Source organism: Camelus bactrianus, chromosome 24, assembly GCF_048773025.1.
Source record: "Camelus bactrianus isolate YW-2024 breed Bactrian camel chromosome 24, ASM4877302v1, whole genome shotgun sequence".
NCBI classification, from domain to species: Eukaryota; Metazoa; Chordata; class Mammalia; order Artiodactyla; family Camelidae; genus Camelus; species Camelus bactrianus.
The window spans coordinates 5,727,589-5,742,424 of record NC_133562.1 but is presented as its reverse complement, the minus strand read 5'-3'; the positions used below and the strand labels follow the sequence as shown (position 1 = coordinate 5,742,424).

The following is a 14,836-nucleotide window of genomic DNA, read 5'->3' as shown; positions in this document are numbered from 1 at the left end:
CATCTGCCTGTAGACAGGCAGACTCTGCCTCCCATCCATGCATGTTTCTAAACAGTCCCTGGAAAATGTGGGGATTTCAGAGTGAAAGTGAAATGCACAAACAGGCTAACTGGATCTCTTGCAAAACATATTGCCTTCTCCCATTAACTGGTTTGTCTTTATTCTCTCATGTTCTGCAGCAGAAATGACTCATCCTACAGGGGTCTTTGGACACAGAAGTGGCCAAGCCAGAAGCTGCCTAACAAGCCTGTTTGACAATTTGAGGGAAGGGAACTCTCCTCTGAGGTTGGTCCTAAATCAAACAGGGCTCAGAATTTAACTTCATCATTAACTTGCAAAGCTGGCTGATAAAATATTCAAAAGCAAGAAAAAAAAATAACCCTCCTCATATTAGAAACAGATACAAGGAGATGGCAAATTATTCTGAACATCTTTGTTCTGGTGTTATTTATATCTCCTCAGCACTGGGTTTAAGCCATGCTGATGTTCAAAATTTGTAAAATGTTGATACTTTTTTCTGCCCTTTAAAAATGCCTGCATAATTTATGAAACTAGACAGCTATATGCATAAAAATCAAACTGGACTAATTTCTCACACCATACATAAAAATAAACTCAAAATGGATTAGCCTTAAATGTAAGACCTGAAACCATGAAATTCTTAGAAGAAAACATAGGCAGTACACTCTCTGACACTGGTCTTAGCAATATTTGGATCTGTCTCCTTAGGCAAGGGAAACAAAAGCAAAAATAAATAAATGGGACTACATCACACTTAAAAGCTTTTGCACAGCAAAGGAAACTATCAACACAATGAAAAGGCTACCTGATGAATGGAAGAAGATATAAGCAAGAGATGTGTCTGATAAGGGGTTAATATCCAAAATATACCAAAAACCCATAAAACTCAATTATCAAAAAAATCCCTGAACAACCCAATTAAATAATGGGCAGAGGACCTGCATAGACATTTTTTCCAACAGCCACATGAAAAGATGCCAATATTACTAATCATCAGGTAATGGAAATCAAAACCACAATGAGATTTCACCTCACACCTGTCAGAATGGCTATTATCAGAAAGGCAAAAAACAAGTGTTGGCAGGGATGTGAAGAAAAGGGAAACCTTGTGTATTGTTGGTGGGATGTAAATTGCTACAGATACTACGTGAAGCAGTATGGAGGTTCCTCAAAAAGTTAAAAATAGAACTACTATATGATCCAGCAATTCCATTCCTGGGTAAACACTAATTCAAAAAGACACATGTGCCCCTATGTTCCCTGCAGCACTATTTACAAAAGCCAAGATATGGAAACAACCTAAGTGTCCATTAATAGATGAATGAAAAAAGATGATGTGGTATATATGTACAATGGAATATTATTCAGTCATAAAAAAGAATGTCATTTGCAACATGGATGAATGTAGAGGGTATTACACTAAGTAAAATAAGTCAGACAGAGAAAGACAAATACTGTATGATTTCATTTCATTTCTGTGGAATCTAAAAAAACAAAACAAATGAACAAACATAAAAAAGAAACATACTCACAGATATAGAGAACAAACAAGTGGTTGTCAGAGGGGTGTGGGGTGGGGGATGAGTGAAACAGGTGAAGATTAAGAGGTACAAACTTCCAGTTACAAAATGAATGAATCACTAGGGTGAAATGTATAGAATGGGGAATATAGTCAATAATATTAATGATAACAGCTTTATACGGTGACAGATGGTAACTCCTCTTATCATGGGGATCATTCTGTAACGTATAGAAATACTGAATCACTATGTTGTGCACCTGGAACTAACTTAGTGTTGTAGGTCGATTATGCTTCAATTTAAAAAAAAGTAAAATAAAATAAAATGCCTGGGTAACTTACGTTCACTAGAGCCTATCAGATCCTTGGTATTAAACACTGGATATTAAGACCAGAACAGAGGGTTAAAAAGGACAAGCAGGATAAAGGGAAAGCATCAGAAGAGAGCTATGAAATGAACTCATCAGAGCTGCACTGGGCTGCTACATGTTTAATATCACTAGTAATCCTTTTTTTTTTTTTAATGTTTTGCAGTAGACGTGTTCAATTTTTAATTCATTTGGCTATTCAGAGTATAAGGCTTTGAGTAATCTCCCTCCGCTGGATGTTTGTGCAGCTGTTTGGGCCCATGGTGGTGTCTCCCTCCGCAGCTGCTGCGGCTCCAGTGTGGGACCCTCCCCCCACCAGGCGCGGTTACCGTGTGCCCTTCACAGGGTTGTTGTTGCAGGGCTCCCACTTGCCAGAGCCAACAACGCTGGCCTCTATGTAGTAGCCGACCAGCTCTTTAGCATCTTTGGGTTCCTCCCACGTAACGACCACTGACGTGTTTGTATTTCTGCTTGGGATGATGTTGCTGGGGGGCTTGGGGATGTCTGAGAAAAGAGGAAGATCATGGTCAAGCTCAGCGTGGTTTTAAAAATTCATTCTCATCACATCTGCACAGACATATATACACATATATAAATTTTATACGAGGAACCACGTCAAACATATGGTTCTTTATTTGATAATGTATTTGTTAAAGCCGAAAATAAAAATAAATAGGTATGCTAGTTTGGGAGCATAATGATAAATTAAACAGCCATGAATATATCAACCCCCCCCAGAAAAGGATACACTAGCAATACTGTTGAAACTCTTGGAGAAGTTTACTTTTCATAATAATTCATAATAATGAAATTTTTCCAATGTTTCCGTCAAAGACAGTCATGAATTAAATTTATAATATGAAAAAAGGATGTCCACACTTTTACTTCTGAACATACATGTACACTAATAAGATTCTGGCTTTGGAATTTTCTCTCCAACTGAAGTGAAACGGGTTTGCAGTGGCTCAAACAAACTCTACACTTACCGAGCTTGTCCCCTACTACGGTCACTTCGGTGGCCTCTGAGGGCTCGCCAACTCCTGCTGAATTAGAACAGCGGACTCGGAAACGGTAGGATTTCCCCTCCACCAAGTCGAACAGAGCAAAGCGGGGAGACTTCACAGGGAGCTCCGTGTTCACCCGCTGCCAGTTTTCTGTTCCCGCCTCACACTGCGGCCAAAACAGCGAAACCCATTGAAAACACGGCAAGAATAAACTGGACTCTAAGCCAGGCACCTGGAAGTCTGTTTCTCTGCCAGCAAAACTACTAACTGTTATGCAAGCTGAAATGTAGGAGAGATTTGGAGGAAATGGGGGCTGAAACATCTGAAGTCCAGAGGATTATCTAAATCAAATATGGCTTGGTATTGTTGGACAAATACGCTGCTTTAATACATCACTTCCTTTATTAACTAAATAAGATCACTGGTCTCCTTACAAAAGTTTTAAATTTATTTAGATGACAGTTATTTTTTCTAATTCTTAGGGCAGGTAATTAAATTTAACATGCTGTGTTAGATACTCACGTTTCCATTATGCTGTTATAAGCTGTATTATTTTAATTGTGTTTTGTTAAAGACTCAGCATCACGCAGATATAGGCTCAAATACCATCTCCTCAGAAAGGCCCTCTTGATCACCCCCTCCCTTGACAGACAAGTCTGTGCTTTACGTGCAGGCAAATCCCAGGGGAAAAGCACCACGAAGAAGTGCAAGTCCAGGGCTGACCAAACAGGCAGCTCTGCTGTGGGCGTGAACATGCTCCGGTGGAAACGCGCCACAGGACAAGAGCAGGGGAACAGCCCCCTCAGAAGGGGGTCATCAGAAACAATCTGAGACTTGGCTCAGGAGAACGGTTTGGAATTTGGACAGTTCTTCTGTAAATGTGCCCCAGGTCTCTGGACATGCTCTGCTCCCTGGGTCTTCAACATCCTGGGCCTTCTGTCCGTTGGCTGTGCCTGTACAGGCTTCCTGCTCATGCTGCACTCATAAACGTCCCCTCTGTTCCATACAGTGTCCCCTCTGTTCCATACAGTGAGGTGCACTGGTGGGAGAACACTTCAGTTTTTAATCAGACTCATGTGTATTTAGGTCTGGAGTAGCTGGAGACTTTCATGGAGACATTCAAGTTTATGTGACCAGAGGAAATGCTCAACAGAAGCCAAAGTTGACTCATCTCAAGAAAAGGCCTCTAAGTAGGTTGTTACTGTGCCACTGTTATAAGAAAGATGGTAATTACTGTCACAGAGCTTATTCAGAACTACGTGTGGAGCATTTCAAAAAGATTCACTGCAGGGGGGAGGGTATAGTGCAGTGGTAGAGTGCCTGCTTAACAGGCACAAGGTCCTGGGTTCAATCCCCAGTATCACCATTAAAAAAATAATTGAAAAAAAAAAAAAACTTCACTGAGGCAGGGGGTATGGGGTGTGAAACATCAGGAAGTGAATGTTTATCACTCTTCGTCTTGCTCTCTTTTGAAAAATATAGAGACGAAAAAATTTTAATCAAGAATACTACTCAAGTTGTATTTTATTTGTGGCTAATATCTAGAAAATATAAAAATTAATAAAAATGTAAATTTTTAGTAAATTTTGTAAATTTATTTTGGTAAAATGAGACATTCTTCAAAGATGTCCCCACTGTACATTGAAGAGAGAGGATCCACCTATTGCTACCAATATGCTGGAGATGAGAGGAAGGGAGGCACGCGCCTCAAAGATGTGAGCCAAACACCCTCATCAAAGAAAAGTAATTAATAAAGGAAACCACAGACCCTAGCATTTTTAATTCCTATATCATTTTCTCAAGAGCCGCTGATCTAAAACAATTAAAGGCCATAAAGATGGTTGCATGGAACGCTTTTACGTTGTTACCTAATTTGCAGATGTTTGCCTACACCTGTATTCCCATGATATCTGTGCTCTTGTGTTAACTATCGGGGGGTGTTTGAGGTGTTCTGAGAGTGAATGATCAGGGAGCAGTGTTAAGGATAAAAGAGAGGGGACTTAAGGAAACTTAACTGAGCTCCATGATATTTTTGCAAAAAAGGCAATCTACAGTTCCAGGAACATTTCTCTTCTTGCAATGGGTTATGACTTGGGTCTGTGGACCTCTTAGGAGTCTATGGGGAAGTCTCAGGGATCCACAAACCCCCAGAACTTTCAGGCAAAATTCTGTGTGATATGCAGTTTTCCAGGGACATTGTTCACAGTTTACAAGGGTTTAAAGAATTCAGGGCACAATGAAAATGTAATCTTCACTTCTTCAAAGAAATCTTTAGGAAGTGGCAAGAGGTGCTCAGCTGATCCCAGAGTCTTACCTTTTCTACAAAGTACAGGATGCCCTCGTGGCCACGCTGGCCAGGCGGCTTCCAGCTCAGCACCACGTAGCTCTGCGTGGCCTCGATGACGGAGAGGTCTGTAGGGGGCCCAGGAATAATTCCCTCTGAAAAACAACAAGGAAGAGTGAGGAGCACATGCTTGGGATGCCCAGGACAACCAGGGTCACAGATGCTTCTCTCCCACTGGAGGAAGAGCTAATTACGGCTCTGCAGGATAAAGAAGTACATTGTCTATAAAATTCTTCCTACAATGTTCGTTTGTTCAATGCCACAATTATACTTTCTTTGCTTGAAAATTTTAATTTCCTTATGGTCTTGAAAAACAGCAGCAATGACACAAGTTACGTTTTCTGCACATCTTCTATCAGCTTTTTGGCAGAATATCTTTTCAAGGATGTCTGGATGGCAAACAGCCTTAGAATATAGAGTTAGTATATCCTCTAGAGCAGGGAGCTGACTTGCTCTCTAACCAGAATAATGACATCTTTCTCCAGAAGATTTGAGCAGGTTGGTGAGCAGCATCCTTGCAAGACGGGGGTTTCCCAAGCGCAAGACTCCTCAGCTGAGGCGCAGAGCTCTGTGCTGCGCCGCACCCCCCAGTGGAGCTTGGGGAAGCAGGCAAGCCCGGGAAGAACTCAAAGCTCATGCTGCCTGCTGTGCTGTGGGTAACAGTCCTCCCGGCCCAGCCGTCTCCTGCCTTTTGTCAGCATCCATGAAACCATGCTAGGAAACTTGTTAGCTTATAAGGTGGGTAAAATTTTAGCCCCTCCATAGTTCTTAACATTGGAGTGAAACTTCAATGCGAAATAACTAAAATACTGGGCAAAATTTATGAAATGACTGCGTATAGACATTGGACGTCAGTCATCACAGGACAATGATACCCAAGAGATAGAAAATTAGGTGAGCCCTACCACGGTCCCAGCTTACTGTCTGGAGAGAGTTCCGAGGCAGCAGCTCAGGAAGAGGAGCCCAGGTGGAGCTTGGCAGTCTCCCTGAGTGAAGGAGAAGCTGGAATCCCAGGGAGGGCAAAGTCCACAGAGAGAGTCAGGAAAGAATACTGGAGGAAAGGGCTGCGCACAGACAGAAGCTTCAGAGATCTGCAGACTGCAGCGTTCTCCTGAGGACTGGCCAGCACATGCAGGGAAACCACCTGATGCTGGGGAAACCCACACGCACAGAGTTGGAGACAATAATCCTCAAAGCCCTCAAAGGGCCCGGGAGAGTTCACACTGCCACCAGCCAGAGCGGAAATCTCCTAATTCAGGAGGAATCTGATAAATTACTCAGAAGTACCACTTCTGTGTTGCAGCCAAATCGCCGCTACACTAAAGGCTGCTCTGATTCCACCCAACAAAAGCAACCCTTGAAAGAATCAAATTGTCTCCCTAGAGCAAAGCTCAAGAGTGTTTACAGAAATACAAAATATCCAGCACCAAACTACATAAATTCAAAGTGTCTGGCATCGCCTTAAAAAACTACTAAGTATGCAAAGAAGCCAGAAAATACAATCCACAATGAGGAAAAATCAATCAACAGAAACAAAACCAGAAATGTCACAGATGACAGAATCAGTAGACAAAGACATAAAACAGTTTTTGTAAGTATATTCCACATGATAGGAAGACAAAGATTGAAGATGATAATTAAAGACATGGAAAACATGAAAATAATGCAAATTAACTTCTAAAATAAAAACTGCAAAGTCTTTTATAAAAAAAAATAAGCTGTTTGGAATTCGCAGTAGCTTAGAGGCTGAAGAAGAAAAGAATAGTGAAATTAATGACGTAGCTGTAGAAAGTATACAAAATACAAAACAGAAAGAAAAAAAGACTGAAAGGAAAAATGAACACAGCATCAATGAGCTGTGGTTTCCAGTGGCATGTAGTTGGAGTTCCTGAAGCAGAGGAGAGAGAGGGGAGTATAAAAAATATATATGTAAAGAAATCATGGTGAAAAAATTTCCAGATCTGATGAAAACCATAAATTCACAGATCTGGGGAACTTGGAAACCTCAAGCACATGATATATAAGGGAAACTACACAAATGCACATCATAATCAATTTCTAAAACCAGTGATAAAGGGAATATCTTAAAAGCAGATAGAGGGAAAAAGATGTATTATCTACAGAGAAACACAAGTAAGAATGACAGGGTAAAAAATGTTAACAGTCATTCTTATAGTGCAGGTCTGTTACAATGGACCAACCTCTTTAAAGAAAGACTGTCAACCTAGAATTCTATATCTAGTGAAGCTATAGTTGAAAAATGAAAATGAAATACAGACTCCCTCTGACATACAAAAAATAAAATAATTCGTAACCAGCAGGCCAGCACTACAAGAAATATTAAAGGTAACGCATTAGGTGGGAAAAAAAAATCATATCAGATGGAAATCCAGATCCACACAAAGAAATAAAGAGCAACAGAAATGGCAACAATGTGAATGAACACTAGAAACTTTTTTCTTACATTGTAGATTTCTTTGAAAGATAAGTGACTGTTTGAAGCAAAGTAATAACACTGTATCATAGAGCTGATATTACATACACAAATAAAACGTATGACAGCACCACCATGACTAAGAGGGGGAAATGGAATAATATTGTTTAAGTTCTTATACTACACATGACATAGTATAATATTACTTGAAGGAAGGTTGTCATAAGATGTATGTTATAAATTCCAAACTACTATAAAAGCAAAACAAATAATTATAGCTACTAAGGTAACATAGATAAAATGGAATAATAAAAAATATTCAGTCCAAAAGAAAGCAGAAAAAAAAAAAAAAAGGAAAAGAAAAAAGACCAAATACGGAGTGGAAAGAAAACAAATAGCAAGATGGTAGATTTAAATCCAACCATAGCAATAATCACATGAAATATAAATAGTTCAAAAACCCCAATTAAAAAGCAAAGATTACCAGATTGCATAAAAAGGCAAGACCCATTGATATGTTGCCTATAAGAAACATAGTTTAAATACAAAGATACATAGGTTAAAAGTAGAACGATGGAAATCATCTGTATGCCTACACTAATCAAAAGAAAGCTGGAATGGTTACAATAATAGCAGACAAAGTGGATTTCCAAGCAGAAATGTATTACCATGGATAAAGGTCACTTTCCAATAATAAAATGGTCAATGTATAAGAAGACATACCAATAAAAATGTTTATGCATCTAATAGCACAGCCTCAAAATACATGAAACAAAACCTGATAAAACTACAAGAAGAAACAGATAAATCCACCATTTAGTTAGAGATTTCATCACTACTTTATCAATAATTGATAAAACAAGTAGAAAATCATGAAGGATATAGAAGATTCAGCTGAAATCCCACCAGGCTTTTTGGTAGAAATTGAAAAGCTGGTTTTAAATTCTACATGGAAATGCAAAGACTCAGAATAGCTAAAACAACTTTGGGGGGGGGGGGGAATTAGAGAGCTTATACTGCCTGACTTCAAAACTATGAAGCTTAAAAAAAGAAGAAGAAGAAACACAAAGCGTATAAAAGTTACAGTAATCAGGACTGTGTGGTATTGGTGTAGAGAAAATGAAAAGATTCCAGGAATGGATCTACAAATATGCAATCCATTGATTTTGACAATGGTGCCAAGGCAATTCAGTGGAAATGGATAATCTTTCCAAAAGATATTGCTGAAATAATTGGATAGCCATATGCAAAATATTAATAACTTAGGCCCTTAATCTACACAATACAGAAAGAATTAATTTGAAATGAATCATAGACTGAAATGCAAAAGCTGATGCACAACATTTATAGAAAAATAAAAGGATATCTGAGTGAACCTGGAGTTGGCAAAGGTGTCAAACATGATGCAAAAAGCACATGAAAATATGCTCAAGATTATTAGGGAGATGCAAATTAAGACCACTATCCACCTACTATGAAATACCACTATGGTATAAAACACCACTATGCACCCACCACTAGAACGGCTAAAATTAAAAAGACTGACCATACCAAGTACTGGTGACACTGTGGAGCAAACAGAACTCTCACATACTGCTGATGTGAATGCAAAATAGTACTACCGTTTGGAAAACAATTGGCAATTTCTTTAAAAATTAAACAAACATTTACCATATGACCTATTCATTCAATTCCTAGGTATCTATCCAAGAGAAATGAAAATGTATGTCCACAAAAACGCTTAACAAGGAGGTTCAGAGAGCTTTCAATGGCAAAGGGATAAATAAATTGAAATGGACTGATACATGCACCAACAGGGATAAATCTCAAAAGAATTATGCTGAGTGAAGGAAATCAGGCAAAAAAGAGTATTATTCCACTTATATAAAATCGTGGACACAAACCATAGGGACAGAAAGCAGACAGATCAGTGACGGCCTGGAGATGGGGAAGGGGTGGGAAGGAGGTATTATAAACGGGTATGAGGGAATTTTAGGGGTGACGGATATGTTCACTACTCTCACCATGGTGTTGGTTTCACAGGTGTTTGCACATGTAAAATTTATTACATTGTATATTTTACAGACATGCAGTTTAGTGTCTATCATTACAGTTCAGTAAAGCTTTTTTTTTAAGTGATTCTCTGACAGTATAAGTTATTCATGAGCTCCAAATATTTCAGAATGTTCTTTCCAAAACATCTTGGAGACTATACACTTTACCCTCCACAACAAAAGCTAAGCTGCATAGCAGAACATCAGCAACTCTGTCTGGGGAAGAGGTAGCTTTTACCTGTCGGTTCCTCCTCAGTGACAATGATCTGTCCAGTCCAAGGTGCTGAAGGGCGACCTGACAGAGATAAATATAAAAATCAGAAACATTCACAAATGCAGTTCAAATGCACAGAGAAATTGATAAACTGGCCAGATTAGTCACGAACGGGTTGTTACTAGTGTACTTACATACCTACCTAATGATCTTTACCAAGCACGTACACGGTATTGTGGGGCGCACAGCCCCTGTCCTCAAACAACTCAACCTGCTGGAGCCCAGAACTCGCCTGGACCGAGTCCACATTTCTGGAACCGTATTTACACAAGCGAGGTAAACATATGTTCATATACTGTTCAACAAGTGTCTCCTGAAACCTGTAGGCTATCTTATCCTTCTTAAGAGAGAGCATCTAATTAGGAGAAACCTTTCTGCAACAACCGTAAGCCCAGCCATTATTTATCTGTCATGGTAAAGATGAAAGAGGAGAGGGGCGCTGATCCTGCGGTAAAGCTCAGTGAAAGCGATTTCTTTCCATTAATGTTAAACTGTTATTTACAAACGAAAGCAATTTAGATCCCAAGTAAGGGAATGGGTGAGACAAGCAGTATAAAGTCAAAGAGGAAGTTCATTTCTGTGATAATCAGAAAGACATCAGAAAGAGAATGGTTCAACTCCTGCTTTAATCAAAGGACTTTTCACCAGAGTTTGTGCAAAAACAGGAGAGTGATAAGCAAGATAACTTATTTTCAATTCAAACAAATCTTATTTTCATTGAAATTTATAACAGAGTAGTAAATGAAAGCATGAGATGGAATTAGGAAAGAGGGAGGGAAGTTAGATGGATGGTGAAAAGTGATTGGAAAGCAATCAAGGAGCCTGATTAGAAAAACTCTCCAGAGAGAAAGTGGCATTATTTTACTTAGATTTTTAAGATGCCACTACATGTACTTAAGGTCAAAAATAATATTGCGAATAGGACATAGACCAGTACCCCTCAGCCAGGGTGATTTTGCCCCTCAGGGATATTCGGCAATGTCTGGAGATAATTTTGATTATCATAATGGGAGAGTGGGGGTATTAGAGGCGTGTAGTGGGTAGAGGCCAGGAGTGCTGCCAAACATCTTACAAAGCACAGGACAGCCCCCTACAACAAAGAGTCACCTGGCCAAGGGCCAAGGTTGAGAAATCTGGTACAGACTGAAATGTGAACTTCCAACAATTCTGTTAATGTCATTTCATGGGCCCTATTATTGAGGATGCTGTATTGGTTCCCATGAAATAAATGCAGAACATAATTCATGTACCATGATTTTGACATTGAGACTTGAAGGCTAAAGGTATGGAAAGGTTATTTTTGACTCTCTAATATGGAAACTCCAGTACAGATCAGATATAATGTTGTAAATGTGTTTCTCCTTTGATACAAAGAAACTCACAGTGTTGGGATATTAATGCTCTAAGGGAAAAATTCAAGGTTAAGAAAATTACCTTATAATTTTAAGAAACTGAACCAGAAAGAAAAGTATTATTTGAAGTGTGCTAACAGAATGAATAAAAATGCTCTCCAGGCTCTTGGTTTTCATATTTCGTTTCAAACTCAATGTGTGGAATTCAGTTTAACAAGGCAAAACTTTCTGAATCAAAAAATAAAATAAAATAAAATAAAATAAAGCCCTTAGAGAATAGATGAGTCAAAGACAAATACTTTTTGGTTTTCACCCCCACCCCCATAGGATTTTTCTGATCAATAAGGGATTTCTTATTCTCTTCTCCCTCTAGTGGAGGGGGGAGGAATAACCTTGTAATCGGATCTATTGCAGTTTCATTTTAAAAAAAAAGTTCGAGAAAGTTCTGAAAAATGAAAAATGCTTACTTTTAAGTCTCGCTTTCTCAGCTGGATCCAGAGCAGCCACAGGCTCAGAAACTCGAGAGGGCAGGCCTATTCCAGTTTTGTTCACAGCTCGAACTCGGAATATATAAGAACGACCTTCTATCAATCCAGTGACTGGGAAACGAGCAAATTTCACAGGTATGTCATTGCACTGGGACCAGGTGTCCGTGCCCACCTCACATCTAAGGGGGAGACAGTGATGAGGAGGAACATGAAAGGAAGGAACGCTAGGTGGACGGCTCCAGAGCTGCAAACCCACCCCACTGCTTCAGCTCCTTTCTCCACTAACATCCAGCTCAAGCAGAATTCGACAGCTACGTAACTGCAGGCACTGGGTTCCACTCAACTGCAGTGTGTCCTCTTCAACAGGAAGGAAGCAGCCTCAGATCTTCCCCGAAGACACATACATCCTCTGACCTCACTAAACAGGTAGCTGAGGGGCCTTGTGTGCTAAGCAGAGGTGCTTTGGGGGGGTGGGGGCAGGTGAGAAGCAGGCAGGCAGCACAATCTACATCAGAGAGACCAAGGGGGAGCAGCTCCCAAAACAGCTCCCCAGGTAATGTCTTCAATTCCACCGTTACTGACTTCTTTCTCTGTCTTCTTCAGGCATTTTCTTTTAAAAATGGAACAATTGTTGGGAAAGTTAACACCTTGGAAGATTCCTACTTATACTGTAGCCTGGAAAAAGCTCCCTGATGGTCACTACATGCTGTGTGGGTGGAAAGGCTGAGGGAGGGGTACTGTAATATATTTCTTAACAGATGACACTGATGAGATACAGGGAAGTTCTCAGGCCTGGCAAGGGAAGGCTAAGATCTTGGAACCTCTGATTTCTCACTGGGGCTTTTAAAGCAGTCAGTACCTGGGGATGGACTGGTCACATCCCAGGAGGCAAAGATGACAATTCTTACCATGCTATTGACCTAATCAATAGGGGTTTAGGGGCCCTATGTATAATTAAAGTATCTGGCACCAGTGTTAACTCATTTTTTTTATGAGCAGAGCACTGCACTTTTAGTTTACATCACTTCTCCAGCACGGCTCTCTGTCCCGCTGGTATAATTCCCAAATGATTCTCATGGGGGAGGGGGTTGCCAATGGCAGGGCAAAGGCAGCTGGGGTGAGGGGCTTATCTTCACTTCCTCACATCACCCTTCCATCCTTCGAGATAAACAGACATTTTCCTCAACCTTATATAAAGTGCTATCAAAGATGGCGTCCATCCATCTGCCTTCCACTCACCCTCCCCCAAACCCTCCTTTGTGGGAATCCTGGAGCTGCTGTGAATGGGGCATGGGAGAGAGCTGAGAAGGCTGGGAAAAGCTTCAAACAGCCCCGTGTCCAGTGGTGCTGCGAGGACTCTCCCTCTTTCCCTGGGCAGACACTGTCTCAGGGACCCAGCGACCCTAGAGCTTCCAAACTCTCACGCGGGCAGAAAGAAGGGTGGGGAGCAGCTGCTCTGGAGACCTCCGCGGCGTGGCAGAGCAGCAAGAACACAAGACTGACAGCCAGGCTGCTGCCTGAATTCTAGCTCCGCTGCTTACTACCTGTGTACCTTTAAGCGCAGCATGTGGCCACGGGTCAGCTCCTTGTCCCTTACTTGTAACACCAGTACCTACCTTTCCACAGGTGGTTACAGGTTAATGGTAAATATACACAAAGTGTTTAGAACAGTGCACGGAGCAAATGCTTAATAAATATTAACCATAACAAGGTTATTTTTATTATGACTAAGGCAAGAGGAAAACAAAATGTACCGACTGTCCTTGGTCTTTCATTGACCAAAGTTTGCAAGTCTTTGGGGTGTTTGCCAAAAACAATAATGCAGAAACTGTAAGGATGAAAGAGACTCTATCTAAAACTTCCTCAATGATGGAATAACATGGGAACATTTAATGCACAGTTAAACAGTGTGTAGCTTATAAACATTGCTCTGGTTGGTACTCAGCCCAGTTGGCATATATCTACTGTTTGCTTATAAATATTAGGTTTAATCCACCTTCCTATAAACTCGTTGTACTACAGTGGCACAGATTATCTGTCCCTAGTGGTTTCTACAGTCAGATTTGATTACTCAAAAATGGAAGAGAATTGGAGCAACTATTTGAAAAGAAACCAAGTCAGACAATGATGCATTTGGGTCATTCATCTAAATTTGTTGTCTGTGTTGGCCAAACTCACCGGATAATTCATGTGTGAGACCCATTTACTGCAAATGCAGAGCCTCTAAATTTTGGAGAAAGTAAACAGCAAGAACTTGTAGGTAAAGCGTAATTTGATACTATTGATACCTGTTATTTCTTTGTCAAACTTAAACCTTGTGATGTAAATGAGATTTTGTTAGTATTCGTAAAGTATTATTCTTTAAATCACTTAATACTCTTAAATCACTGGCGTATGAGGAATATGGACAGTAAGTATACAGAATACCAGCTATTTCATTTCCAAAGTGGCCCCTATTAGGTGTACAGATTCATAGTATTCTTGCCAAATTAGTGACTTGGGTTGGTAGTAAAATTCAAAGGTTATCTTTGGAATTTAGGTAAATAGATAGGTATGTGTACATATATATAGAGAGACAGACAGACAGAGACAGACAGAGACAGATACACAAAAAAGAGGGGGGGGAGACCAGTAAAGAAAACACTTCACATAGAAATGGTGGGAGGAAGCAAGCAGGCACCTCTATGGTCAAATCACTCTAACTGAAGTTAAACTAATACTAACTTATCAATAAAATATCCCAGAATAGGACTCCCTCCGTCCACAGCTGGCTGCTTCCAAGTGATGATGATATAATCTTTGTTGGCATCCAAGCACACCACGTCCAAGGGAGAGGCTGGGGCTCCTTTGATCTCTGCTTCGGCATCTGTGGGGATACAGAAGGGTCCTGGTCACCCTCTCAGACATGCTTGTTAGCCCAAATGGCCAAGGCCTTAGTGCAGACGTTTCTCACCACACACTGCAGCGGCTACGTCTTT

General features: G+C 40.3%; 1 protein-coding gene across 2 annotated transcripts in view; it reads right to left on the bottom strand.

Annotated features, from left to right (window-relative positions):
* MYOM1 (myomesin 1) overlaps positions 1–14,836 on the bottom strand; it is a 104,860-nt gene that overhangs the window by 46,814 nt on the left and 43,210 nt on the right. For both annotated transcript variants that reach the window (XM_045518896.2, XM_074352504.1), the window contains exons 11-16: positions 14,583–14,724; positions 11,838–12,037; positions 9,983–10,039; positions 5,227–5,351; positions 2,895–3,078; positions 2,238–2,412 (exon numbers count right to left, since the gene is read on the bottom strand). In XM_045518896.2, coding sequence (XP_045374852.2) covers positions 2,238–2,412; positions 2,895–3,078; positions 5,227–5,351; positions 9,983–10,039; positions 11,838–12,037; positions 14,583–14,724 — 883 coding nt within the window. The remainder of the gene's footprint in view (positions 1–2,237; positions 2,413–2,894; positions 3,079–5,226; positions 5,352–9,982; positions 10,040–11,837; positions 12,038–14,582; positions 14,725–14,836) is intronic.